At 34.8% G+C, this 25,389-nt stretch overlaps 3 protein-coding genes and 1 long non-coding RNA gene across 4 annotated transcripts; 1 reads left to right on the top strand and 3 right to left on the bottom strand.

The window, feature by feature from the left end:
• Positions 1 to 6,250: 6,250 nt before the first annotated feature.
• Positions 6,251 to 7,888, top strand: LOC109161811 (protein PHYTOCHROME KINASE SUBSTRATE 1). The gene has a single exon (XM_019310339.1). The coding sequence runs from the start codon at positions 6,386 to 6,388 to the stop codon at positions 7,730 to 7,732; it is 1,347 nt and encodes a 448-aa protein (XP_019165884.1). The 5' UTR covers positions 6,251 to 6,385; the 3' UTR covers positions 7,733 to 7,888.
• A 3,858-nt stretch (positions 7,889 to 11,746) lies between these two features.
• On the bottom strand, positions 11,747 to 15,827 carry LOC109161813 (sphinganine C4-monooxygenase 1-like). Its single transcript, XM_019310342.1, has 2 exons — positions 15,402 to 15,827; positions 11,747 to 12,475 (listed from the first exon to the last, which is right to left on the bottom strand). Exons 1-2 carry the CDS (start codon positions 15,618 to 15,620, stop codon positions 11,921 to 11,923), a joined length of 774 nt encoding a protein of 257 aa, XP_019165887.1. The 5' UTR covers positions 15,621 to 15,827; the 3' UTR covers positions 11,747 to 11,920.
• LOC109161815 lies at positions 12,652 to 15,391 on the bottom strand. Its single transcript, XR_002050959.1, has 2 exons — positions 13,803 to 15,391; positions 12,652 to 13,740 (listed from the first exon to the last, which is right to left on the bottom strand). It is a non-coding gene; the product is annotated as an uncharacterized LOC109161815 (long non-coding RNA).
• Positions 15,828 to 20,874: 5,047 nt separating the features above from the next.
• LOC109161749 (origin of replication complex subunit 6) lies at positions 20,875 to 23,220 on the bottom strand. Its single transcript, XM_019310249.1, has 10 exons — positions 22,976 to 23,220; positions 22,817 to 22,863; positions 22,564 to 22,668; positions 22,375 to 22,455; positions 22,106 to 22,217; positions 21,936 to 21,998; positions 21,774 to 21,861; positions 21,586 to 21,653; positions 21,384 to 21,477; positions 20,875 to 21,285 (listed from the first exon to the last, which is right to left on the bottom strand). Exons 1-10 carry the CDS (start codon positions 23,093 to 23,095, stop codon positions 21,209 to 21,211), a joined length of 855 nt encoding a protein of 284 aa, XP_019165794.1. The 5' UTR covers positions 23,096 to 23,220; the 3' UTR covers positions 20,875 to 21,208.
• Between the last annotated feature and the right edge of the window lie 2,169 nt (positions 23,221 to 25,389).

Below are 25,389 nucleotides of genomic sequence, written 5' to 3'. Positions count from 1 at the left end.
AATGTGACAATGTGTATTATAATTTTATTCCTGATGTAGACAGACTTGCAAATGAAGAATCAAATATGTATTATATTCAATGAATCAAATGTGAGATTTTGGGTTTTCAATTAAATGCTGATATTTTTATCTCCGATTCATTATTTGGCATTTTCTTGAAGTACATTGTTTTATTGAAGAAAGAGAAATTTTTATTGGATGAATTGAAGCGTGCCTAGGAATGGAAATGGGTCGGGTGGGTCGGAGAAGGTTACATCCATCACCTGACTCAACTTATATTTTCTCCACTCATCTTCACACCAAACTCTTATCAGGTTCTATCCTAGCGGGTGCGGGTGTTCACTACTTATAATTTTATTAATTTTTAAAAAATTAATATTTAAATTAATTTACACATAATATAAAAAATAAAATTCATTGTTATACTAAAAACATAAATTAATAGAAATATTTCAATATAATAACTAAATTGTTAATTTTTAAAAATAAACTTAGTAATTTAAATATAAAAATAGTTAAATGTTACATGGAGTTATATAAACTTTTATAAATAATTAATAGTATGTCATATATATATATATAGACACACACAGTTGGTTGGGTGTGGTTCTAGGTAGGTTTTGTACATAGAATCCAAATACAATCCGATCCACTGCGGGTTTACTCTTCCTGACCCACAACCAAGTATGTATCATTCAAAAAACTCAACCCATGCGGGATGGATTTGGTGGATATCCGCGTGCGGACTGAAATTGTCATCCCTAAGTGTGCAGTGCCAGCAAACCCATGCGGGATGGATTTGGTGGATATCCGCTTGCGGACTGAAATTGCCATCCCTAAGTGTGCAATGCCAGCAAGAGTAGAAAATAGAGTGAAAAGTGTATAATTATATACACGCACTGAGAAAAAGAGTAAGTCGGGAGATTAGGAAAGACCATATAAAGTGTTGTGAGTAGATTTGACATATATGTTGATGAGTCATATTTACTTATCCGTATTTAATGTATGTCCCCTCTTTGTTGATATGGACTTTGTAACCGAGTGACATAGATTTGTAACTTTAGAATAACTTATCTTACCTTTTTAGATGTACTAAACATTTACTTTTTGATTTAATAATCTTTTGAATGATCAAATTTAATTAAAATTCATAAACTTGTGGTATCATTCTTCCAAAAAGTTGAACCCCAACCCCAAGGACTTCCCACTCCCCGACCCGATATAGTAGTTGGGAGGATGTAAATCATGGTAACTCAACTAAACATGAACCACAAATGTTAGCTAGACCTTTGCTCACTGCGCACAAAAACTTGTGGTTTCATGATCTGGTTGAATGATGATTATGATTATCAATATAAAGTTGTAACTAATAGGTGATGAGTTTTACCTACAAAGGTGAAAAGTCGACCAATTGCAATTAATCAAATCGTGTATATAGCAATAAAGCATAATCACATTAAACCAAATTAATCTTGCCCACAATTATGACCACTTGAAATTAATCTCTTGAAAATTATGATCAATATCCAATGTTAATAAATTTATCTCATAATTTTGACTGTCATTTAATAGATATTCTCTTTAAAATAATTTTAGGGTCTTGTGCAATAATTTAAAAATATATTACTTATTAACAACATAAAATAAAATAAAAAACTTCTTATACAATATAAGTATTCATTAAAAAGAGAGAGAAAAAAGATACAATATCAGTATTCATTAAAAAGAGAGAAAAAAGAGAGAGAGAGATACAATCCAAAAATTATAAAAATCAAAACCCTTATGTGGTTATGTAGTAAACAACCATAAATCGAGCTAGAGCCGAGCCTGCTTATTAAGTTATGGTATCAACATATCAAGTCGTGGTAGGATCAATCAATAAATATATATATATTTTTAAAACTAATAATACCATACAAGAAAGTGAACATAGAGGATAATTTTAAGAAAAAAGTTACCATTTTGCTAAAAATAATATTCAATCTGTTTCATTTTACATGTCTTGTTTACTAACTTTTTTTTTCTTTACTTATTTTTTTAATTTCTTCATAAATTTTTTTTGAGTGTTTAATAATACTTTAAATATAATTTTTAAATATATAAGCTAAGTTTTATTCACTACCACGAATTAAATATTATACAAAATTGAATTATAAATAACTTAAACCTTTGAAGCGTCTATTAATGGACAATTTTTCGGTGGTATAATTGAATCAGACATAAAATAGGTCTGATGAAATGCCTAATTAGAATTTTGTAAGAGTAATTTATTGCATGCAGTAGAAATGTCCGACATGGTGCATGTGTGTATGCACATCACCAGTATAAACATTAATTAAATTAAAGAATAGGGAAAACATATATTATTGTCATTTTATGTGGAGTCAGAATTGGTTGTAATGCATGGACTTTGTGAGGTCAATATTGGTCCAGGCCAAACAAAATTTGGACTACATTGGTACAACTTGTGATCGAGTATGGCCAGCTCCAACTTCATGTGGGGCAAAGCATTAATATATATGATTCCCATTTTAGATGGTTTCCTTAACTATTCGCATCAGGGAAAAAGACTAGAATATGTAGAATGGGATGAGAATTTGTCAAAATGTGTGCTGACTTTTTTTTTGACAGAAATATGCAAAACTCTATTGCGAGTTGCGTTTTTGAAGGTATTTAATCCGTATTTTTTTCGTTAAATACGTAAAACGCAACTGGTAGTTGCGTTTTCCGTATTGAATACGAAAAACGCATCTCCCAGTTGCGTTTTCACAATACGTATGGAATACGTTAAAACGCAATTGGGAGATGCGTTTTAGGTATTATACTTTTAAATACGTAAAACGCAAGACCCAAATGCGTTGTCTTTCCTCATCCCACTCATTCTGCTGCAACAAGACGAAGAAATGTGGGGGGAAGATGCGAAGGAATTCAACCCAGAGAGGTTCAGCCAAGGGATTAGCAAAGCAACCAAAGGGCAGTTCTCCTTCTTCCCGTTGGGCTGGGGACCTCGGATTTGCATCGGACAGAACTTCGCCATGTTAGAGGCCAAGATGGCATTAGCTATAATCCTACGGCGCTATGCTTTCGAGCTGTCCCCGTCTTATGCGCATGCTCCTCAAGCTGGAACAGTTCTCGCCGGCCTTCAACTTCGCCGGAGACGGCCAGTACAAAAAAATGACAAAAACGCAACTTGGTTTTGCGTTTTACGTATAATACGTAAAACGCAAATGTAAGTTGCGTTTTGGGGATACCATATGCACTGAAAAACGCAAGAGCGTATTGCGTTTTACGTATACGAATACGTAAACGCAACTGCCTCTTGTGTTTTACACAAATACATGAAAAAAATAAAATACACCAAAAACGCAACTCCGAAAGGAGTTTTGCATATTGTTGTCAAAAAAAAAAAAAAAATACGACACATTTTGGAAATTTGGGCTTGTTGACCGCACATTCTAGTCTTTTTCCCATTCGCATCATCCGCTAGATTTTCTCTTCACAATGAAAAAACAAAACCAAAAAAAAAAAAAAATTCAAATACATTAGTTCATTTGATAATTGGTGTTATTGGCCAAACATATGTATGAAAGTGGTATTAGATTCAGAAACAATGATTAAGGTGGTTAGGAATGACTTTATTTTACGTTGTATATGAAGTGTTCACTTTTCGTGTTGACAATAGAAAAACAGTTTCCTCAAAAAAATAGAAAAATAGTCTTCGACAGAGTGACTCTTAAGATTTGCAAATGTGCAGAACTCTACCTTAACTAGTTTTGGGCAGGCTAACGAGTGAGAGATTACAGTGTTAAATTATCCTTTATATAAAATGATGATAGACCAACTCCACTTGAATGCCTTAAGCGCTTAGACTTGAAAATTGATCAAGGTCCTATTGCCCCTCCATTTGACTAGTCCTCATATTTACCCCCAAAAAAATGTTTGTATTTTAATTAAGAAGTTCTGATGAAAATTAGAATCCATGATTGAGTTTTTTTTTTTTTTTTTTTTCAAAAACAAAAATAAAAAATATCCATGATTGAGGTAGAGACATCAAGAAGGGAAAAGTATTTTGTTTGATTCCATGAGAGAACTTTTTTGAAATCTTGACACACAAAGAAAGATATACATCTATTGACCCAGATTTTTATCAGTAGTCGATGTGAGACGCATGAAAATCACATTTATTAATTTGTAGTGAACATGTGTTCATCCACACATGAAAGTTTATTTATGAATTTCATCAGCAAAGAGTATATTATTTCAATTCATAAAACTTTTTTTTTTTTTGTGAAGGGAAGATCGAGTAAAGAGGAGAGAGTCCAAACCTGGGAAGGAATAATAGTGAGGAAAAATGGTCAAATAAGCCCTTAAACTTTACCTAAAAAGTCAATTAGGCCTCTAAACTTTTAAAAAGTTCAATTACACCCTTGGACAACGTTAAATTGAGGCAATGAAGTCCAGAACCGGTAAATGACCTGCTATTACATGTCATTTAAGTTTCTGGTGACCGGCGACGACTACCAAAGAAGGCGACCAGAGTTGGTCGCCTTCAAGGGAGAAGGCGAGCAGTTCGCCTTCCCTCGGCGAAAGGCGACCAAAATGAGAAGGTGGTCGCCTTCTGCTGGGGGAAGGCGAGCAGTTCGCCTTCTCCATGGAAGGCGGCCAACTAGTCTCCTTCTCTAGTAAATGGCGACCGACGACGGTTCGCCTGTCGCCGAATGTTCACCAGAAACTGAAATGACCTGTAATAGCAGGTCATTTATCAATTCTTGGACTTGGTTGTCTCAATTTAACATGTTCAATGGTGTAATTGAATTTTTTAAAAGTTTAGAGACTTAATTGACTTTTCAGATAAAGTTTAGGGGCTTATTTGACCTTTTTTCCTAATAGTGATACAGAGAACACTTAATTTGAGTTGGAAAAAAATAGAAATAAGGGTCAAATAGGTCACCCAACTGCACATCAAAGTGCAATTAGGTCACCGAACTTTAAAAAGATGCAATTGGGTCCCTGAACAACACAAAATTATGCAATTAGGTCCAAAATAACCTGTTTACCTGAAATTGTAGGTTACCGATTTTAAAATTAATTTTTAGAACTAATTTTAAATAAAATAATTAATTAAAATTAAAATTGAAAATATATATATATAGAAGTAAACTTTTTTAAACTTTAAATTGATTGTCAATTTTTTGATTCAAAAAGTGGTTCAAAATTAAATTTTGTTAAGGTTTCCAATCACCTTTAGATGGATGGAATTTTTTATTTTTTTATTTTAAAAAAAGTCCATTAGTTTTTGTATAATTTTTTTAATTAGTCAAAAAAGTAAGTCTTAATTGATAATTGTCTAATTGGTGAATTTCAAGTAACTTTTAAGTGGGGCAAAGTATTTACATTCCAGAATTTTACCATCAATTCATTTTTAATTGCATTTGGGACAATGACACTGCTGTGAGGTTTTGATTGAACAACTATGCTCATGTATCTTTTTATGGCTTATATTTTTTCAAATCATCCAGAACTTTTAGAAATTTTTTTTCCTAGTATACTCCAACTTATCAATAGTACCCCTTTAACAATTCTGTTAACTCTGATTGGAATAAAACTATGAACCTAGACCTTTCTTACACAGACCAATAATAATGTCATCAAATCATAAAGTGTTTGACAAGGTTAAAATAAAAACACACAAAAAGAAAGAAAATAAAAATTCAAAACAATCAGTGCAATATATAAGCTATATGTTCTAATTGAAAAAAAAAAAATCCTTTTTTTTAATAATAAAAAAAAATAAAGAATTAAAATAAGCATAGTCATATATGTTAACCAACCCAATCATGGTATTTGCTTAAAATTGTGCTAACAAGCAAAGGTCACTATCACAATGAACCAAAAATCTTATGTAAAGATGATTTGATATCAAGAGAAGAGTTACCATCTTTATTAGCTAACATCTTTTTCGCTTCACTTTTGGAACATAACTTAATTGGTCAACCAATCTAAAAAAATTAATGATTTAACTTCGTTGACAGTCATAGGATGTAAAGTAGAAATGTGTACAGCACTCTGTGTGATGATTTTCGTCTAAGATTTACCCTATAAGATAAAGGTTATGAGAAACTCTCGGAATTAAGATGTAATTGTTAACGTCTCCTTCAATGAAAGTAACGGAGCCCTCCCTGTCCCATCTCATCCTATAATTATATGAGGAGCCATTTCTGTTTCTTCAAAGAACTTTTCAAATTCTATATAGTGTTTAAGCTCAGATCCTTAATAGACCTGCCTTCATAATACTTCTTCTATTGAATCATTTCCCTCTTTGTTTGCTTGTTAAAAACAAATTACCAAAAAACTATTTCTGTACCCAAAAAAATTGTTTGTTTCAATGGCTATGGTTGTGTTAACTTCAGAACCAAACACCAAAACCACAAAAGCCATCTCCTTTCCTTCATACTTGAACTGTGGTGATGAAGAAAGCTTTGAACTCAAGATTGGTGTTAATCCCTTCATTTCTGGCACCAGAAAGCATGTCCATCTAGAGGCAAACAAAGCAGAAGACGGAGAAATCGACGTTTTTTCTGCAGAAAAGTACTTCAGAGAAGCAGTGGAAGAAGAAGAAGAAGAAGAAGAAGAACATCCTAGGAATGGTGCAACCAGCACCCCAAAGTACCATCATAATAAGAAGAATGATCCAGCAGAGGAGGTAGTAGTAGTAGTAGATCCTGTGAAGCCAAAAAGCCGGCCAAGAACTCCCAGCACCCGATCTGAATCGAGCTGGAATAGCAGAAGTTTGCTGGTTCAGAAAGTGCCAAGAACTGATCAGCAGCCCAAGAACTCTAGCAGATTTGGCAGGAAGAGTTTCTTGGCTAGCATTGGCTGCAATTATTGCTCCTGCAAAGACAAGAATTCTCTTGATGTTGAGGAAAAAAAGGGCGAAAAGCCACCCCTCAGCAGAAGTAGAGACAGTGTGGAAATCAAGGATTTCCCAGTTTTCTATCCCAGAAATGGAAACCAGGGGGCTAATAAGAAGAGGCTGCAAGAGGACAAAGAGGAAATGAAGAGAAACTCCATAGAAGTTTTTGGCTCTCCTGTACTGGATAATAAGCCTGCAGGGAGGAAATCCTTCAACCTTGAGAGAAGGCTAACAATGGTGGCTTGGGATGCAATTGCTCCAAGATCAGAGACCGAAAACCCCCTGAGCTCCAACGGGATTGACTACGATACAGCAAGCGAAGCAAGCTCAGACTTGTTCGAGATCGAGAGCTTCCCGGGCAGCTCCAATCCATTCCTTCCCTGTCTCACCCCAACAACATCTTACGCCCCAAGCGAAGCCAGCATCGAGTGGAGCGTCGTGACAGCCAGCGCAGCTGATTTCTCCGTAGCATCCGACACAGAAGACCCAAAAACTCTCTCCTCCTCAGCAACCTTTCACAGATCAATCCAAAATGGAAGAGAATTGGTGGCCAAGGAGAAGCCAAAGCGGCTCCCAAGCATTCTCCTCGGGTGCAAGAGCCAGAAGGCGGTTGTCGTTGCTGGAGACGCATACAGAACAGCAAGCGAAAAGACACCCCCCGGGCCCGGGGGGGCTCGAAAGCACCACAGCTCCGAGGCCTTTCTGCCATTGACAAGGTTTCATGCTGAGAGCAAGATAGGAACAGGTTTTGGTGACAGAAATGCAGGATCATTCTCCGCCTCGATCTCTCACCGCGAGGCGCATGTATTGTATATCTAGATATATATGTAGATTTCACTTCTCAAAACTGAATTTCCATGAATAAAAAGAGTCCATTTCACGTGTGTATGGATGGACTCTGTTAGCATCTTCTTTGTCCATAGTTCTCTGCTATTTTGGATGTATGCATTTGGATAAACACTGAAAAAGCCCAAACTTCTGTTCTCCATTTTTAGGAAGCATACCATATATGGATACATAATCTCCACTTACCTTTCCCATCTCACTCTTCAGAAAAACTGTTAGCCTCAAACGCTTACCATTTAATGCCAAAAATTATAGCCAGTAGTGAAAACGTAACTTTAATTTCTTATACGGTCACATTTTCGAGAGTCAAGTGTTGGACTTAGTCCTTCAGACCTCTACCCAACAATCTCCTAGCCACTTGGTGCTGGACTTGGTCCTTGCACTAGAACATGAGAACAAATTAAAAGCTTCAATTTGGAAAACACTATTGAAAGAACAGCTTTAAATCCACAAAATCTAGCTTGAAATTGTGCCATTCTAATAGTAACCCAAAATTCTCTGATTAGCTCAGGCAATAATAGCAATGAATCTGCGCTGAGATTTCTGCCATTAGAGCTTTCTCTGAGACTGCAAATTAAACATAGTATTGGACTGAATAATCTTTTGTATTGATCCACCACTGCACATTTCTCTTTTGTCAGATAATGATAGTGAGATGCCTAGTCCGGGCTGCTAATAATAATGGAGGAGAATCCACCATTCTCTTCTCCCCCACCCATGAAAGCTTAAAAGGGACAGGGATGTAACAGACATCTGAAATAGGAGAATGAATTAAGAATGGGGACACCACCACCATTGATGATGAAAACAATGTAAGCTAAGAATGTCTTGTAAGGTAGCTCGCTGGTTTCATGAGAATCACAATTTTCCGATCACAACTCAGGGTTGGCTAACCACCTTCATTATCACAGATGCCTACCCTACAGGAAGATGTAAGGATCCCATCCATACATGTCCCATCATATAATGCCAAGAGAAAAACACAAATAAAGCTCAATAATGGGAACGGCATATTGACACTTTTGATTTGAACCGATCAGCTATAAACAACTTAAGTTGAATTATTTTTTACCAGTTAGGGTCACAAAGCGGGGTTTGAGACAGTCATAGTCTCATAGACTTACCCAAGGGTCACAATGAGGGATTTATCCACTGCACACTTAAATAGTGACTGCAAATTTCTCAACCGGAGCAATTTCAAAAGCTTACCTATGGGCATTGTAAAACTTAAAAGAAAAGAAGAAAAAGTTTCATAAAGAATCATGTATTAGTGTACCCCTAAAAAGAGTTTTCAAAAAAAAAGTGTACCCTAAAAAGAAAAAGGAAGAACATTCATTTTAGGTATGAGTGAACAGAATAACTAACATATATTATATGTAGTCAGAGCGAAGACCCTCATGCATTATATTTCATTTAGGTCTGAGTTAACAGAACAACAACCTAACTAATAACTATGAAGTACGGATACATACTAGATTGTCGTGTCGCGTATGGGCACCAAGGCATGCAATATTTGAAAGGTAGGGATCAACGCGGGCTTAATATATACTTGTGCCGCTTATAATCACTTGCTTTATTCCACTAATTGTCAAATATCACAATTAACTCATCAATATAATATACAAGATCTTGTCATATCAATTTTTTTTCCCAAATTTTAAATAATGATGCCCCACAATAAAACATTTCAAATTTAACTCATTAGATGTAGATAAAATAATACAGATCTATTACATTGTATTTAAAATCAAATCTCACTTTGTGGCACTAACGACAAAAGAACATAAGAATTGAAGGTTGATCAACTTAGGTTGTTCATAATTATTTGCTTCAAACCAAGAAAATCAATAACTTTGAAAAGAATTGAGTTTTTTTTTTTGTTTATCCCGTGTTTTTACTTACTGTTGGACACAGTGATTATGAATTGTAGACATCTGCTTCATACCCAAAGCTAGGGATCGAAGCTGCTTCATACCCAAAGTCAGGAATCGAACCCTTGATGTGACCTTTAATTAAGAATGGATGAGTCTCTTCCACTCAACTACACTTCAAGTTAAAGTCAGTCTTTTTCACTCAACCACACTCTAGCAGGTTAAAGTCAAATAACTTTGATAATTGATCTATACATATCAGTATATCACACTTAAACAAAAGGGCATACTGGATGTCGGCATCAAAGGTGGTTGCCAAAACGTCAATAATGAAGGAAATGAAGAAACACTACAGCTTCAAAAATATATAGTCAAGATATATACAAAGGTATAACTAAAATCCAAAAATTGACAAGACATCAGGCTTATGCCACCACCTTAAGAAAAGTCTACTAAAAGCAAAACACATTACTAGCTGGCATGTGTATGTGTTGCATCATATTCACAACTTAGTCCATTAACTAAAGTATATAATTTCAACTTTATGAATGAATAAATTTCAAGACTAACTTAACTTTATATTAGTCAGAATCAATCTGATTATAAAGTATTAAAAAGTTATAGTACCAAAAAAAGAAAAGGAAAAAGTGTGTCCAGTTAACATATATATGCATGTATCATGTTGTTTTGTTTAGAGTCAGAGACTGATTGACTGTCCATCTACCCACTTCGCCGTCCGGTGACCAGAAATGACAAACCACGCTGTTGGTACCACCGGATTGGAGAAGCAAACCAAGACCTATGGTGACCATAAAGAGCCATAAAAGCAAATGAAACCGGAGACCTAATTTTGAGTAGTAGTATGTGGTCATTTAATAAGAATATTTAAGGGAGAAAGTTGACTCCAAGATAACTATCGTATAAGGGGTGTTTGGTTCACAGAATCTTGGATTACCCCAGGTAATATGATTACCTCCAAGAAGGTAACGTGAGATTTTGGTAATGTAAGATTACTTATGTGTTTGATTTGGATTGTAGAATATAATATTACCTTGTTTCATTAAGGATTATATTTTAAATAATATATATATATATATATATATATATATATATATATATATATATATATATATATATATATATGCAGTTGTGCGGTTGCGTTCAAGATTAACAATGATTAAAAAAAATGCGGTGGCAATGTTTTTCTTCTTAAAGTGAGTGACTTGTATGTTTAAAGTGCGTCAGTTGTTGAAACTTAAGGTGTGCCATTTTTAAAACTTTAGGTGCGTGGTTTGTGTACTTAAGGTGCGTCGGCCTAAAACTTTAAGTGCGTGATTTTCCTTCTTAAGGTGCGTTGTTTTCCTTATTAAGGTGCGTGATTTGCATGCTTAATGTGCGTCAGTTGTTGAAACTTTAGATGCGTGGTTTGTGTTCTTAAGGTGCGTCTTTTTGAGTTAATCGTACAACCGCACGGGAAGCTATACTTGCACTTGAACCCAAATATAAAGCCTACCATTCAATCCATCAAACAAACTTGAAAAAAATTAAAATAAAATAAAAAATCAATTCATAACATTCAATTAACATATTATATACCTATAAATAAATTGAAGACACATAATATGTTAACTACATGTGCCTAGTATATATAAACAATTGAAAAAACACTCACTTTATATTAGTCCGTATATAATAATGCACATATACTAAACACTTGCTAAGAAAAATAATGAGGAATCAATTTATTAGATAGATAGCCTTTTTTCAACACACACACACTAAAAAGAGGATAGATGGCCTTTCATTATCTTGAACAAACATCTTGGTAATTAATGTAGAACAGATAAGATCCAAGCATATTGGTTCGTTGAAAAAAAATTAAAGCTCCATCCATTAATGGGATGGTCCTCCATTGAATCAAAGCCCATTACAACTAAGCAGATGGTTTAATGAGGAAGGTGAAGTGTGAAAATAGAGCCACATCCACACCCCTGAATGCCCTGGTAATACAAATTTCTAAGCCAACTCAAAAAAGTCCGCTTGGATATAAATAGATGAAAGCGAAAGAAAAAGATATCCAATTCCATCAGAAAAAAATGGAAACAGAGGGATCAAATATCAATCTCTAAACTGAACTTTTTTATTAATCACAAACACACTAATCAACAAAGAGCAACAAAATATACAACAATATATGCAAATATATGGATATATTATATATACAAACTGAAATGTCATCAAATGTCTGAGAAGCAAAATATTCTGTGAGAAACAATTAAAATTGGCCTTGTTATTCGTCGTTGCAATCTTTAGTAGGCCTAGCTTCGAAACCCCCATCTGCTCTTCGCTCTAGTTCATAAGGCATGTAAGTGCCAAGTATTCTATCCCATGTTACAAAGAAAGGTTGTGAAAAGTTGTACTTGGTGCCGTATAACTGGTGATGAATGTCATGGTACGCTGAGTTATTCTTAAAGAAGGTTTGGAATAGATTCCCTGGTAACCATAGTCCACAGTGATCATCAACAGTCTTGACGGTGGCAAAGGAGAAAAAGAAAATTGAAACCCGAGGAGACATGCCCGAGGCAAGGAAAGCCATAGCACCACCAACGGTATCAAGAAGAAGTCCCTCTAGAGGATGATTGTATAGAGCTCCAAAAGCATACGGGACAACAAGTCGATGATGCTGAGAATGGATGTGTCTATACAAAAACTTGTTTTGGTGCATGTACCTGTGCATAAAATATTGCCACGTATCTAACACCACCATAGCAACAATAAATTGCCTTGCAAGAACAAGACCTGATGCCTGCTGATCTACGACAGTCTCACTATCATTTGCAGTGACCTGCACAGAAACAGATGTCTAGAAATAAGAATTAAAAGCACCATATACCACACAAAAGTTGACACATGAAAAGCAGATGACTAACAAAGTGACAGAGGTGCAAGACTTGTTAATGAAGTATATGCACCAAAACAAGGTATAGTAGTCCCCAACTAAGAAGTATTTTATGTTCCATATTAATTGCATCAACGTAGTGCAACAAAAAGGGAATAAAATCAATTTCTTGGACCATCCAAATAGACTCGGCATAATCAATTTCTTGGACCATCCAAATAGACTCGGCATAATCACATGGGTAGCTTAGAAAAGGAGCAAATTAACTCCTCATTATTCAGTTGTATTATGTTCCCAGTTCCCACACCTGATATTAAATGTCAAAACTGATACAAGAGCCAGAACAAGAAGTTTCACTATGGCCAATAAGACTATGGAATTAGGAACATTACCTCACTTATGTTAAAAGTTAAAACCAAAACGTACATTGAATGAAATGTCAAAACAGATGAAACAACCATTAAGTAAAACTTTCACACAAATTAAAGTACTCATCATAAGCAATGACTAAATTATAATATGTGATCGAATTGCATACAGCCTTAGAAGCTTCTAACTGTGGCATAATGCAGTTAAATCGCTCAAGTATTGACTTTTCACTCGTTAGATCATTCTCTTTGATAGGTGAGTGTATAACTTTATTATAAGGCACCAAGGGGTGACAATCCTTCACTACACTACAAAAAAAGGACCACCAGGGAGCAATATATGTTTCATCCTATTTTAGAAGCCAGCAGCAAATAGTTAGGAATTCTTGATTACACATCTACACCACAAAAAAATAGATGTGCAATGATGATTTAAGAATCTTGTGGTGAGAGAACTTTTACTGAAATATAATGATTTGGAAGTGTTTTACCAAAAGCTAATACAATATGCAACTTTTTTATATAAGTGACTTTTCAAATATGTGGCTTTCACATTTCAATAGTAGATATTTTGCAAAAGTGCACTTTGTAAATGCAGTTTAGCAAGCTTCATTCCTTAAATGCATCTTCTGAATCTACTCATATTTCCTTACTCTAAGATCACATTTTCAATAATAGATATTCAGCAAAAGTGTACTTTGTAAATGTGGTTTAGCAAGTTTTATTCCTTAAATGTGTCTTATGAATGCCACTCATATTTCATTAATCTCAAATTCTCCTTTAGCTTTCTTTTCTTTTCTAACTCCATAGTTCCCAAAAATAAAGTCCTCTCTCTCTCTCTCTCTCAACAAAAGTCAAGCATGGGAACAAAAAGAAACATAGTATATGAAGAAATGAAAATGGACTTAATCTCCCCTCTAAAACTCTCTTCTCACAGAAACAAGTTTTTGACTTGTATGACTTTCTTTTTAGCTTTGAAGACTAACTCTAGAACACTACCACCTGTTTATGTGATTTGGGCAAGCTGGTTGTTGGTGAGTGGACCAGTAAACACTGTAAGTTTCAGGCAATAACTGTTGCAGATGAAGGAAGTCCTGGGTCTAGTGCTTGTAAAGTATTCTGTTTAGACAAGAACAGGTTGGAAAGATGCTTTTTGTTAATGCAGCTTCGTCTTTCAGAAAGCCAATATTTTGAAATGCAGGTCTATCTAAAGCCACATTTTTATAATGCTTATCCCATTCATTTTATGTTCTAATAAAGAAAGATTAAGTTATTGGTTATTAATTAAAAAATGTCTATAAAAGCTGGCAGGATATTTGGCACAGAGAGGTCCTATTCAGTTTAGGAAATAAATACAACTTTTAATTCCATAAAACACATAAACTAGAAACTCATTATATTGCCATCTCAACTATATACAATCTTATACTCATTCTACCCCTATCTTAAGCTGGCAACTTCTTTCTAATCTTTTGAAATATGCAGAATAAAAAAGACTCCAAAGTTCAAAGGACTGATAAGCAATATGGGAAAGAAGGCCCTATCCTACAGCTAAACAAAGAATTGAAAGTTCCTTAAACCAATGCCTTAGCACAGTTCTTCAAAATCTTGATTTGTAAAATTTCTGTAATGGACAGGGCCCTAAATTGGTATTAGCCATAAATCATTACCTCAAGATTCAGCAACTCTGCCTGATATTAGCAAAACCACATAGACGATGAAAACAAGAAAGGCATGTTGTTGGCCAAAACAACAACCACTTTCATAAATCAGCTAACAGACACATAATTGATCAAGCTAATTTATATTCCTAATTCCTATATTAGAGGTATAATCTTCAATGTTCCCCATATGACACAAAACTCATTAACGACACTATTATCCTTGTTGCCTCAACGCAATAACTTTATACTTGATGCCCTAAAATTTAAATAATCCTGTGGGTTTCTGCAATTATGCTGCAGGGTCACCCCCAAGTAAGTTGAACCTAAATAAAGTAAAAGAAACAACTACAGTTCATTGGATGTGATAAATCAAACCAACCAAAAACCACCTATAACTAAAAGAAACAACTAATATTCCTGGGGTGTAACAACTTATTGAACATTTAAAAAACATTCCAAATCCATTAAAAGCTTGATATATCATATATATGTAATGTAGGGGCAGATTTAGGAAAAATTTTGTTTCATCCACTATCTTACTAATTAATTACCTATAATCCCTCCTCTCACACTTCTATTCCGTGGATTAGGTCCAAACAAGGAAATAAATCACTTCAACATCTCTTAAAGCATATTTCCAAGAAAATTATAATCAATCATACGAACAAAGCATATATTCATCATTAACACATCAGCAGATATCTATGATAATACCAAATAGGCATAGGCAAACCAGAAAAGGAAAAAATCCTTCAATCAGCACAGAAAAATTTCCATCAAATTCATTCACTCGGGCCCCACTACCAAAAAAAGAGTAGGAGAATGAGAATTGAAGCATACCGCGAAGAGGATGGTGGCAACAACTGCCTGCACAGCCTGTTGGAGAATCACACCTTTCACAACTTCCATCTTAGTAACTAAGTTCTTCTCATCTTCATCCTTCTTCGAGTGCAACCTGTAACCCTCCAAACCCCCCAGCAACGAATACAGTCCTGAGTACAGCCAATACACCACTATAGGCACAAACGTCCCCAGCAATTCATCCGAAACGTACTCCATCTCAATCACAACTCTCCGCTCAATTCAAACAGACACAATAACTAGGGTTTCAAGTCAACAAATTGTTGGAAAATTAAATAGAAAAAGATGAGCAATAAATTACGATTGATTGATAGGAAGCTTTGGATGCAGAGAGAATAAATAAATAATATGGAGTTGGTTGTTCTTAGTCATATATATTAATATTATCGCCCTTGATACTATCAATTCAATTGTACACTTGTTGGCAGATATTTTGAGACTGTCGAAAACGTGGCACAATGGAAAGCAAGAGAGAGCAGCCGCGAAAGGCGATCAAAAAAGCATTTTCGTCGCAAGTTTCTCCGGACCTTTTTGTCCAGCTTGTCAAACTTTGACGACGGGAATCACCAGCTAATCCAATGGGCCGGTTCACAAAGTTGACCTAGACCAGTCCACCTCTAATATTTAAATAATTTTATTTATTTTTTATGGAAAAAAATAATTTAATTTATTAGTACATTTTTTCAATAAAATTAGAAAAAACGCTTAAATAAATCTCAACTATAAACAAAAATTAATAATTTAATTTCAATTAAACAAATCAATTAGTCCGTTACGGACTTACGGGTGTTTTTTGATTATAAGGAAGGGGATACCCTATATATACACACTATTTGTGTTATGTGAGATTCGAACTTATCACTTCCTACTTAGGGGACCAATCGGGTACTAGTGCACTACAAGCCACTTGGTTTTATGAATTACCTTTAAATAATGATAAAAATATTTTAATTTATAATTTAATTCAAATAAATTAATATAAAAAAATGAATGTGTGTTTGAAGAAAAAGTTGGGGAACTGTTATTTTACTTTGTTATAAAAGAATTACGGCGGTATTTATTAAAAAAAAAAAAAATTGCCACTTTACTTGTGGATTGCTTCAATTTAACAAGCTATCTTCTAAATTACATCAAAGTGATGACTTTAAGTGTCTAATTAATTTTTTTTTAATTTAATAGCCTAATTATTTTTTAAACTATAGTTTGATAGCCTATTGAATCTTTTTCTAAATAAATAATTACATATTTTAAAGGGAAAATGGCACTTTTTCCCCCTGAGTTATATACTTATAGCACTTTTCCCCCTTCAATTATTTAGGTAAGCACATTAACCCCTTCAATTATTCTAAAAGTGGTGGTTTTTCCCCCTAATATATTAAATTGACATTTATACCCTTAAATAAACATTTTATTTATTTTACTTCTCCAACAAATTATTGCGTATACGTAGGGATGACCACGATTCGGTTCGAACTGAATCAGACACTATAGCAATCGAATTAAAAGTTTCCGGTTATGATTTAGATCTAGAACCCAATATTTGGATTTCAATTTATTAAAATTATGAATCAAAAAAATTGGATCCTGAACCGTGAACCAGCGGTTCACGGACCCGATTCGCGATTTTGAACCGTTTTTATTTTAAAAATTTATTTTTATTTTAAAAATAATCTAAATTCAACAATAAATGTATTTTATTTTTTCAGTTCGGAACATGAACCGTCCGTTCCGGGATTTTAATAAACTCTAAATATCGAGTTTCGATTCTAAATTGTAATTGGAATATTTCGGTTTGGTTGCTATAGTGTTTATTTGGTTTGAACCAAATTATGGTCATAATTTGTTGGAGAAGAAAAATAAATAAAATATTTATTTTAAGGGTAAATATGTCCATTTAACATTTTAGGGGGAAAAATAGCCACTTGAATAATTGAGGGGGGAAAAGTGCTATAAGTACATAACTCAGGGGGAAAAAGTGTCATTTTCCCTATTTTAAATTGTGATTTTATTGTTTGATTTATTTATATATGATTTCTTAGTACTTATGAGGATATAGATGATATTATTTGAATCTTTTTCAACTTAACCGAATATGACTAAGGCTATTTTTATTCCAACAATCTCTCTCACTAATAAGTGTGTTTATGTCTATATTTTTACCCCATATATAGACTCATTTTGAGTGAAAGATACTTTGATTTTATGCAAAATGTGTCTTAATTCATTTGTTTATATCCTTAGGTGCATACACCATTGAATTGAAGACAATTGTATGTCTTTCAGGATATTTTTGAATGAACTTCGAGTTAATGGGAGCCAAAGTGAATCTAAGGAGGTGTCTAAAATACTTCAAATGTGCGTGATTTTTCTTCTTAAGGTGCGTGATTTTTATGTTTAAATTGCGTGGTTTGTGTTCTTAAGTTGCTTTGTTTGTGTGCTTAAGGTGCGTGATTTGTGTACTTAAGGTCCGCCATTTTAAACTTTAGGTGTGTGGTTTGTGTTCTTTGAAGTGTTTTGTTTGTGTGCTTAATGTGAGTGGTTTGTGTACTTAAGGTACGTCATTTTAATGCTTAAGGTGCATCTTTTTGTGTTAACCGCACGGAAGACTATATTCGCACCTGAACTCATCCTTATATATATATATATATATATATATATATATATATATATATATATATATATATATATATATATATATATATTTAAGATTATGTGAGAACATTTGCTTAGGTGAAAACGTGAGAACAAATCATTTGCATCCATCTAATATTTTTTAATGGTATAGATTAGATGAAGTGTGTGCGAACGCGCATTAAATGTGTGCAAATGCGATTAAATGTGTTTGCACACATTAAATGCGCGTTTGCACACACTTAATCTAATCTATACCATTAAAAAATATTAGATTAATGTACATGATGTGTTCTCATGTTCTCACATAAGCACATGTTCTCACTGGAACCCTACCCTCTATATATATATATATATATATATATATATATATATATATATATATAGTATTTTCTATGCGCGGTGCCCAATATTAGTACTTTATGTTAAAATCTTAGATTTATTTAGATATCATTTTTCTGACAAGATGGGAGGATGTAAATCTAGACCTGTGCTCACTGCTGGTGAGACTCGATCCCTGGTCATTCTTCTAAAATTTCACCTTTGTGACCAGTTGAGCTGCCCATGTATAATTATTAAAAAGATAAGAAAATATATAGTGGATCCATATATATGTAATAATAGTGGAAAAGATAACTGAAATTATAACGATAGGAGTGTGTTTGTCTAAAATATTGTATAGTACAATTCTTTTAACGTAATGTATAAAATATAAAACAGTGTAAGAAGTTGCCCCTTCAAAATTTGTCTCACTAGGGAGCTTTCTCATTGCCCCCTTCGATGCTCTTTGTAATGTTGACTTCTTTGTTTTCAGTCACAGTCTTAATTGACCAAACAGTAGTGGTTGCTGGTGACGGCCTGACAGGGGTGAGATTAGGGAAGCAATATAATTACTTTGACTACGTCAATGGGTTGAATTGAATGGAAATGTATAGGCTAAAATTTTGTTTCTAGAATTAATTTCTTTTTTGTTTTTTTTTTTTTGTAAGGAGAATTAATTTCTATTAAAAAAATGAAAACAAAAAGTGTCCTTTTAGTATTGTTTTTCCATTTTCCATTGAAAATGTTGTTTTTTACGTTTTTTCAATCCTACAACAGATTGGAAAAAATATCTTTTTTCTTATTTTTAATTTTTTTTCAAATACATACAAAAAATACAAATATATAACATTATTTATAATCACTATTACCTACGAAGTTCTATATACATCAATAATCACTTAGGTTGGTTTTACAGTTTTGGGATGCCATTCGAGACAACACTACCATAGAATACTAGAACTAAGGTTTATCTGAATGAAGATTCAAAGAATGGAGAGAATTACACCTAACAAAAGAATGGAGAGAATAATGTGGTATTATTTCTCTATTATCTCGGCCGCTTGAGTGCCAGAAATTCGATAGATCTCGAGAGAGAAAAAGAGTGATCCCAATGATACTTATACTAAAGTACAACTTTCTACAAGGAAAATAGGACTGACGTAGAGCCAATTCTATAAGGGAAGTAGGGCTTACGTAGAGCCAATTCTGATATGGAATCCGGCCTACTTCATACCATAACTGTCTAAACTAATAAAGGAAGCTACTTAAATAAATAATGAGATCTCCGCAAAATCTGCCTGTAACTGCCTCTGGACGCATACCCAATCGGGGGCGTCCTGGCTGCCAAGGAGACGTTCTGAGGGGCCACAGTACTCGAGGACATCCCTATCGCGAAGCCTAGTCGCCTGATTAAGTTCATGAGTGGTACCCGGTCGAGGACACACCGCCCACGGTGCCGGGTCGCCCGTCTGAATCCCGCAGGGCATTCAATCGGGGACACGCCAACTACCGAGGCTGGTCACCCATCCGCGTCTCATATATAATCTCAGTCGAGGACACACCAACTACCGAGCCTAGTCGCTTTACCCAAGTCGACTGATTTCCGCCTAAGTAGGCTCCTGCCCACATTAGGGATGGCAATGTGCCCCGTCCCCGTAGGGGATGGGGACAGGGACGGGAAAAAGTATCGGAGATCGGGGACGGAGACGGGGATGGGGATACCACTCCTCGCCCCGCCCCCGAAAATTAAAAAATATATATATTATATATATTATATAGTTAATTAGTTTTATTACATTTTAAAATTAAAATTTAAAACATAGTCAGTACTATTCAAACACTGTATATATTTGATGAATTGAAATTTGGAATATATTGAATATTGATTACATTGCATGCATGGTGAATATTAAATGTGTATATATTAGATTATTAGAATATATTGACTATGTATTTCAATTTTTTTGTTTTTTATTTTTAAAAATTGTATTACTTTCACATATTGACTATGGGTTGACCAGGGATAGGGATTCCCCATCCCCGCCAAATTTCCCGCGGGGACGGGGATGGGGTCGCGGGGACAAGGACGGGGAGTATACTCCCCGCCCCCGCCCCGTTGCCATTCCTAGCCCACATGGGTGGCCGGTCACTTAAAGAGGCTGACTGCAGTCTCCAAGCACTTTACATGACAATCGGAGATCATGAGTGTTGCCCATCTGCTAAGATTAGGCCGTGTCTGAATCTTCCTTGCTTTGCACCCCCGACCGGCTATGTGATTTGGGATATCTATCAACTTACATATTCTATTATCTACTATGACTACATATAAAGATAATTAGAAATGACAATTTAATCCTTTTCTTAGAAGAGAAGGGGGAATTATAATTCTTCAAATTTAAAAAATTATAATTCTATAAAAGTACAATGGAAAGATCATATTTAAATAAATTAAAAGACTAATATTACATTTCAAACATGTTTAAAAATTAAAATGTAATAATTTAGAGACCGAAGGTACATCTTTTTTCCTTTTATAAATATCCAAACAAACAAGAGTTATTGTACAAACATTACAAGAATGTGTATAATTTGGATTAAGTGAGCAGACTGAAACATCAAAGCATATTCAGCTCACAGCATATGTACCCAAAAATTCCTTTGATTTACACAGTAGACTCAGACTTGTAGAGCGCAGTAAGCATTTTGGATCCCACTTTACATGTCACCTTATAAATCAAAACACATGAATACAAACCCTTTTGGTTCCTTGCTCTAAGCATGCTAACATCTTTTGACTCATTTCTTACACAGTTACACTGCCATGGGCATGTATCTCACGCAGCTTCCACTTCAGTTTCAGGAACTTTCTTCGGGAAGTTGAGCCGGGCTTGCTTGGTTCGCTTCAAAGGAGCTGAAGGTTCAAGTGCAGTTCACATTAGCTTACAAGCAAACACATCACATCCTTTAACTTATAAATTAAATCAGCACAGAAGCATATTGATGCCTCACCTTTAGCCTTGACAGGATTATTTGAGTCAACAACAGCAGACTTCCACTTTTCATAATCTTGTTCATCCATTCGCTTACGCTTCTTGTAGCAAGACTGCAAATTTGTCAAGACACAACATCAACTTCAAGCAGTAACATATTAAAAGTAAAAAAAGTTGGACTCCAAAATAAGGTGTTGGTTGAAGAATGAAATGTGTGTCACCTCATCCTCATCAGATGAATAGCCACCATCCTCAATCCTTCTCTTCTCAGGTAAAGCATCAAGCAACCCTGCACAAGGAAGCCAAGGTGTGAAAAAACTGTTGTGTCTTGCAAAGCTCTTAACCTTTCTTGAATAGGAAAGGCACTAACTTCTTCAGACACTCATACAGTTCAAGAATAACTTGTTACCTCGGTTCCCCTTGACTTCTTTAGCATCTTTCTTTTCTTTTGAGATCCCAAAAACATCAAAGCAAAGGTCCCTCATGGAAGTAGAAACCTGTAACAAGAGACTGTCAGTAAACATGACAATTTTGAGCTAAACAGCAATGCAATGAAGAGGGCAGTTCTTACACTAACAAATTCAGATTCTGAAGTTCCACAAACTTCTATTAACTTATCCTTGTCCACCTTCAGCTATGAACAACAAATAGGGAAATAAAATGAGGAATATCCTGAATATTTCCATATGCACATATATTGATCTGTTATACAAAACCAACAAATTACAATATAGACAATACCTTGTGTTTTTTAGCACTCAAATAAAATGCTACAGCAGTGAACACAGGCCTAGTGAAATCAGCACTTAGCCTACGAGAAGGTGGCAATGAAGTAACAAACCGGTCCTTGTATCTGAAAATCAACCACATTTCAATTATTATAATTGAAGGCAACTAATTGGTTATATCAGTAAATCATTCAATGGCTCTGGGACGCTTATCATTGAGATATAAAACCCACAGCTTTTCAATTATGCAGTGTGCATACTAGAGTTAATAACATTACTCACAGTGATAGACCCTTCTGAACAATAGGAATCAGCCTAATGCACCCAAACTGAATGGCCAATTCTCTAATATCAAGCTTATTCCTACACAGAAATGCAACACATTACATTTATAACTCGAATTCAGGCAACAAACAAACATCCAGTAACAGAAATTCACAGCTGAAAATATGGAAAACATTAAGAACTTACTTGACTCCAATGCCATTCTGCATTGAATTGAAGGATCTATTATAGGCCTTCTCACTCATCCCACTCAACCTGATTGCAGCCTGCCGATCAAATATCACTTCCATCCTACATTCAGCATCACCATTCAAACATTATCACAAACACATACCATGCAAATTCAACCATCAAGTCACGGGAAGGCAAACCCACTCAAACCGTATGCACACATGTATAGACAATCAAATTCCATATTTTCGTGCATATAAAGACTTACCCAGAAGCGGCGATTTCTAAGCAGATAATAGCTTTGCACACTTCACCCTGTAAAACAAAACAAACAAACAAAAAATCGATCAATATACACAATTGGAGTCAAACAGGGAAAACAAAACTTTCGACAATTCTAGATGGAAAAAAATCGATAATTACTTACGACGCCGATGATGGATGAATCAAATTGGATATCGGCCTGGCGGCGGAGCTCGGCCGCTCTTCGTATGAGCGGCTTGTTCTGAGAGAGGCCGAGCTTTTTCGCGATATCAGAGAGATCCATTCCGGAATGAATATTTGGGTTTTAGGGATTAAAGCAAAAATCAGATTTTGATAATTCAACATTTTTGTGCCCTTTATGTGGGAGAAAGAAAGGTGAAAATGGGTAACAATGGCGGGAACGTGAATATTGATTCTGGGAGGTTTTTAATTTCGCGCGCGCGGGTAAAACATATTTCAGGCTTTGGCGCTTATTATATGAGGACGGGTATCGGGATTGCCTATTTGGCTTCAAAAGATGTAACTATGTAAGAAGTGACTTGGTAAAATTATTAGTTTTCAGATATATTGGTGAAATTTTATTGGCAATTTGCCATACATAACAATATTATTTGTGTAACTTTTATATGGTACAATTTAATATATAACACACCTAATAAAAATATTATTAGTTAAAAGGAATTTTAAGTGACATTTGATATAAATGATAAATGAGTCGTGACCCCCAATTGACTAATTTAACATAATTTTTATTATTATAATGTTAATCTATGAATTTATCCAAAAAAAAAAAAATAATGTGATGAATTAGTATTAATTGGTGGGTGCAAAATCTTGAATTACAATATATTTCTAGTTGTTGTGAATATAATAGTGTGTATGTTAAGGTACGCAGAGCTTACCTTAATTTATATACATTCCCTCTATTTATAATGAACGTTGTGATTGTTACACTGACCATATTAGTCATTTAGCAAATAAATTTTTTATTGTATTATCCACTACTTCTCAATAATATATGTTAGTGTTTTGAGTCTAAAACCCCAACATGTAATTGACAAAATTATTATGGCAAAATTAGATAGGTTTTCTGTTTTAGAGTCTGTCAGAGTTTGAAGACTGAAGTTCTGATTGATCAGATAATCCGTCAGAGCGTCTCAGAATCAAAATCGTTGGAGATCATCTATTGAAGACGCGTATGAGCTGGCAAACGCGGTTTTGAGGTGATATTTCAAGAAAGAATATTAGTAAATCATCTCTCCTTAGATATGGACGAAATCTCCTTAAAAAATCAAGATTGATTAGCTATACAAGTCCTACCTTTTACATCCAGAGCTATTTTTTGAGAGAATCAAAGACAAGAAGTATTTATGCATACAAGTTTTCATAAGTTAGGGGTGAATGCTTTGAAGCCAATACTCTCAATACAAAAAGAATACACAGTTCTGGCTATTCCATTCCTTCTCAAGAAATACAGTTCATGGTGCTTAAGAAGATGAACTTGAGAAGAATCAATCATGCTTAAACCAGTGGACGCGAAGATCACTCAGTTGTGGGAACAACGTGGGACTGCGTCAGTGAAGCGGACTGCATCAGAATTAGCTCTCCATTGAAGGAATTTCATTGGACTTCTGGATGCGCGGCTCTCCGACTTCAACAATCCACTAAACCTCTGTAGACTGGATACTGACCTTGTGTGGGGCACTTGGGTGAGATCGTATTTTCTCTACCTTTGTACATTGAATTATGAGTTAGTAGATTTGACGCAACGGTGATCGTCCCCCAGACGTAGATACACACTGTATCGAACTGGGTAAACAATATTTTGTGTCTTTTACTTCTGTTTGATTTAATTTCCGCACCAAGACTATTCACTGATCTACTGACTGATCTATGACAGTGCTAAGTCAATCACTCAAACAGAATCATACTGAAATATTATATAGACACAATATACAACACGAATACAGAAATTACATGTGGTATCAGAGCTTTTAAGTCTACATAGTGACTTGATCCAAAAGGGAACTATTTTTCTGTACTTTCGTGTGTTTTTACTTTTCTGGCGGACAAAGTGCTGTTTGAGTCATTTGTGACAGATGGATAGGCCACCTCTATTGGATGGTAATAATTACTCATTCTGGAAAGCCATAATGGAAATCTATCTTCAAGCCCAAGGAGCTAAAGTGTGGCATGCTGTGATTACTGGTTGGACACCCCCTACAAAAGACGGACTGATGGGTGCAACAGTCCGTAAACCAGTAGAGGAATGGTCAATTGAAGAATTAACTCTCTCAGGTTACAATAGCAAAGCATTGAATTCAATTGTGGGATCATTATATGAGTTTGTATTCACCCAAGTCACTGGTGTGAAAGAAGCCAAGAAGGCGTGGGAGATCTTGCAAACTCGATATGAAGGAACTGATGATGTAAAGCAGTCAAAATTACAAATGGTTCTTTCAGAATTCGAAGCCCTGAAGATGAATGAAGAAGATGATATCTCATATTTCCATAGTCAGGTACAAGATTTAATGAATAGGGCATCTGTTCTTGGCGAACCATTCTCTGAAGAAAGGG

Source organism: Ipomoea nil, unplaced genomic scaffold (assembly GCF_001879475.1).
Source record: "Ipomoea nil cultivar Tokyo-kokei standard unplaced genomic scaffold, Asagao_1.1 scaffold2926, whole genome shotgun sequence".
Classification (NCBI taxonomy): Eukaryota; Viridiplantae; Streptophyta; class Magnoliopsida; order Solanales; family Convolvulaceae; genus Ipomoea; species Ipomoea nil.
Note: the sequence above shows the minus strand (reverse complement) of the source record. Positions and strands in the feature narration are given on the sequence as shown.

Coding starts and splice junctions, on each gene's coding strand:
- LOC109161749 (XM_019310249.1), bottom strand. CDS start 23,095: ATGGATCTCTCTGATATCGCGAAAAAGCTCGGCCTCTCTCAGAACAAG. Junction 22,456..22,563: donor CAGAATGGCATTGGAGTCAA/GTAAGTTCTTAA, acceptor ATTTCTGTGTAG/GAATAAGCTTGATATTAGAG. Junction 21,862..21,935: donor CAGAATCTGAATTTGTTAGT/GTAAGAACTGCC, acceptor CTCTTGTTACAG/GTTTCTACTTCCATGAGGGA.
- LOC109161811 (XM_019310339.1), top strand. CDS start 6,386: ATGGCTATGGTTGTGTTAACTTCAGAACCAAACACCAAAACCACAAAA.
- LOC109161813 (XM_019310342.1), bottom strand. CDS start 15,620: ATGGAGTACGTTTCGGATGAATTGCTGGGGACGTTTGTGCCTATAGTG. Junction 12,476..15,401: donor TTGCCACCATCCTCTTCGCG/GTATGCTTCAAT, acceptor GTTTCTGTGCAG/GTCACTGCAAATGATAGTGA.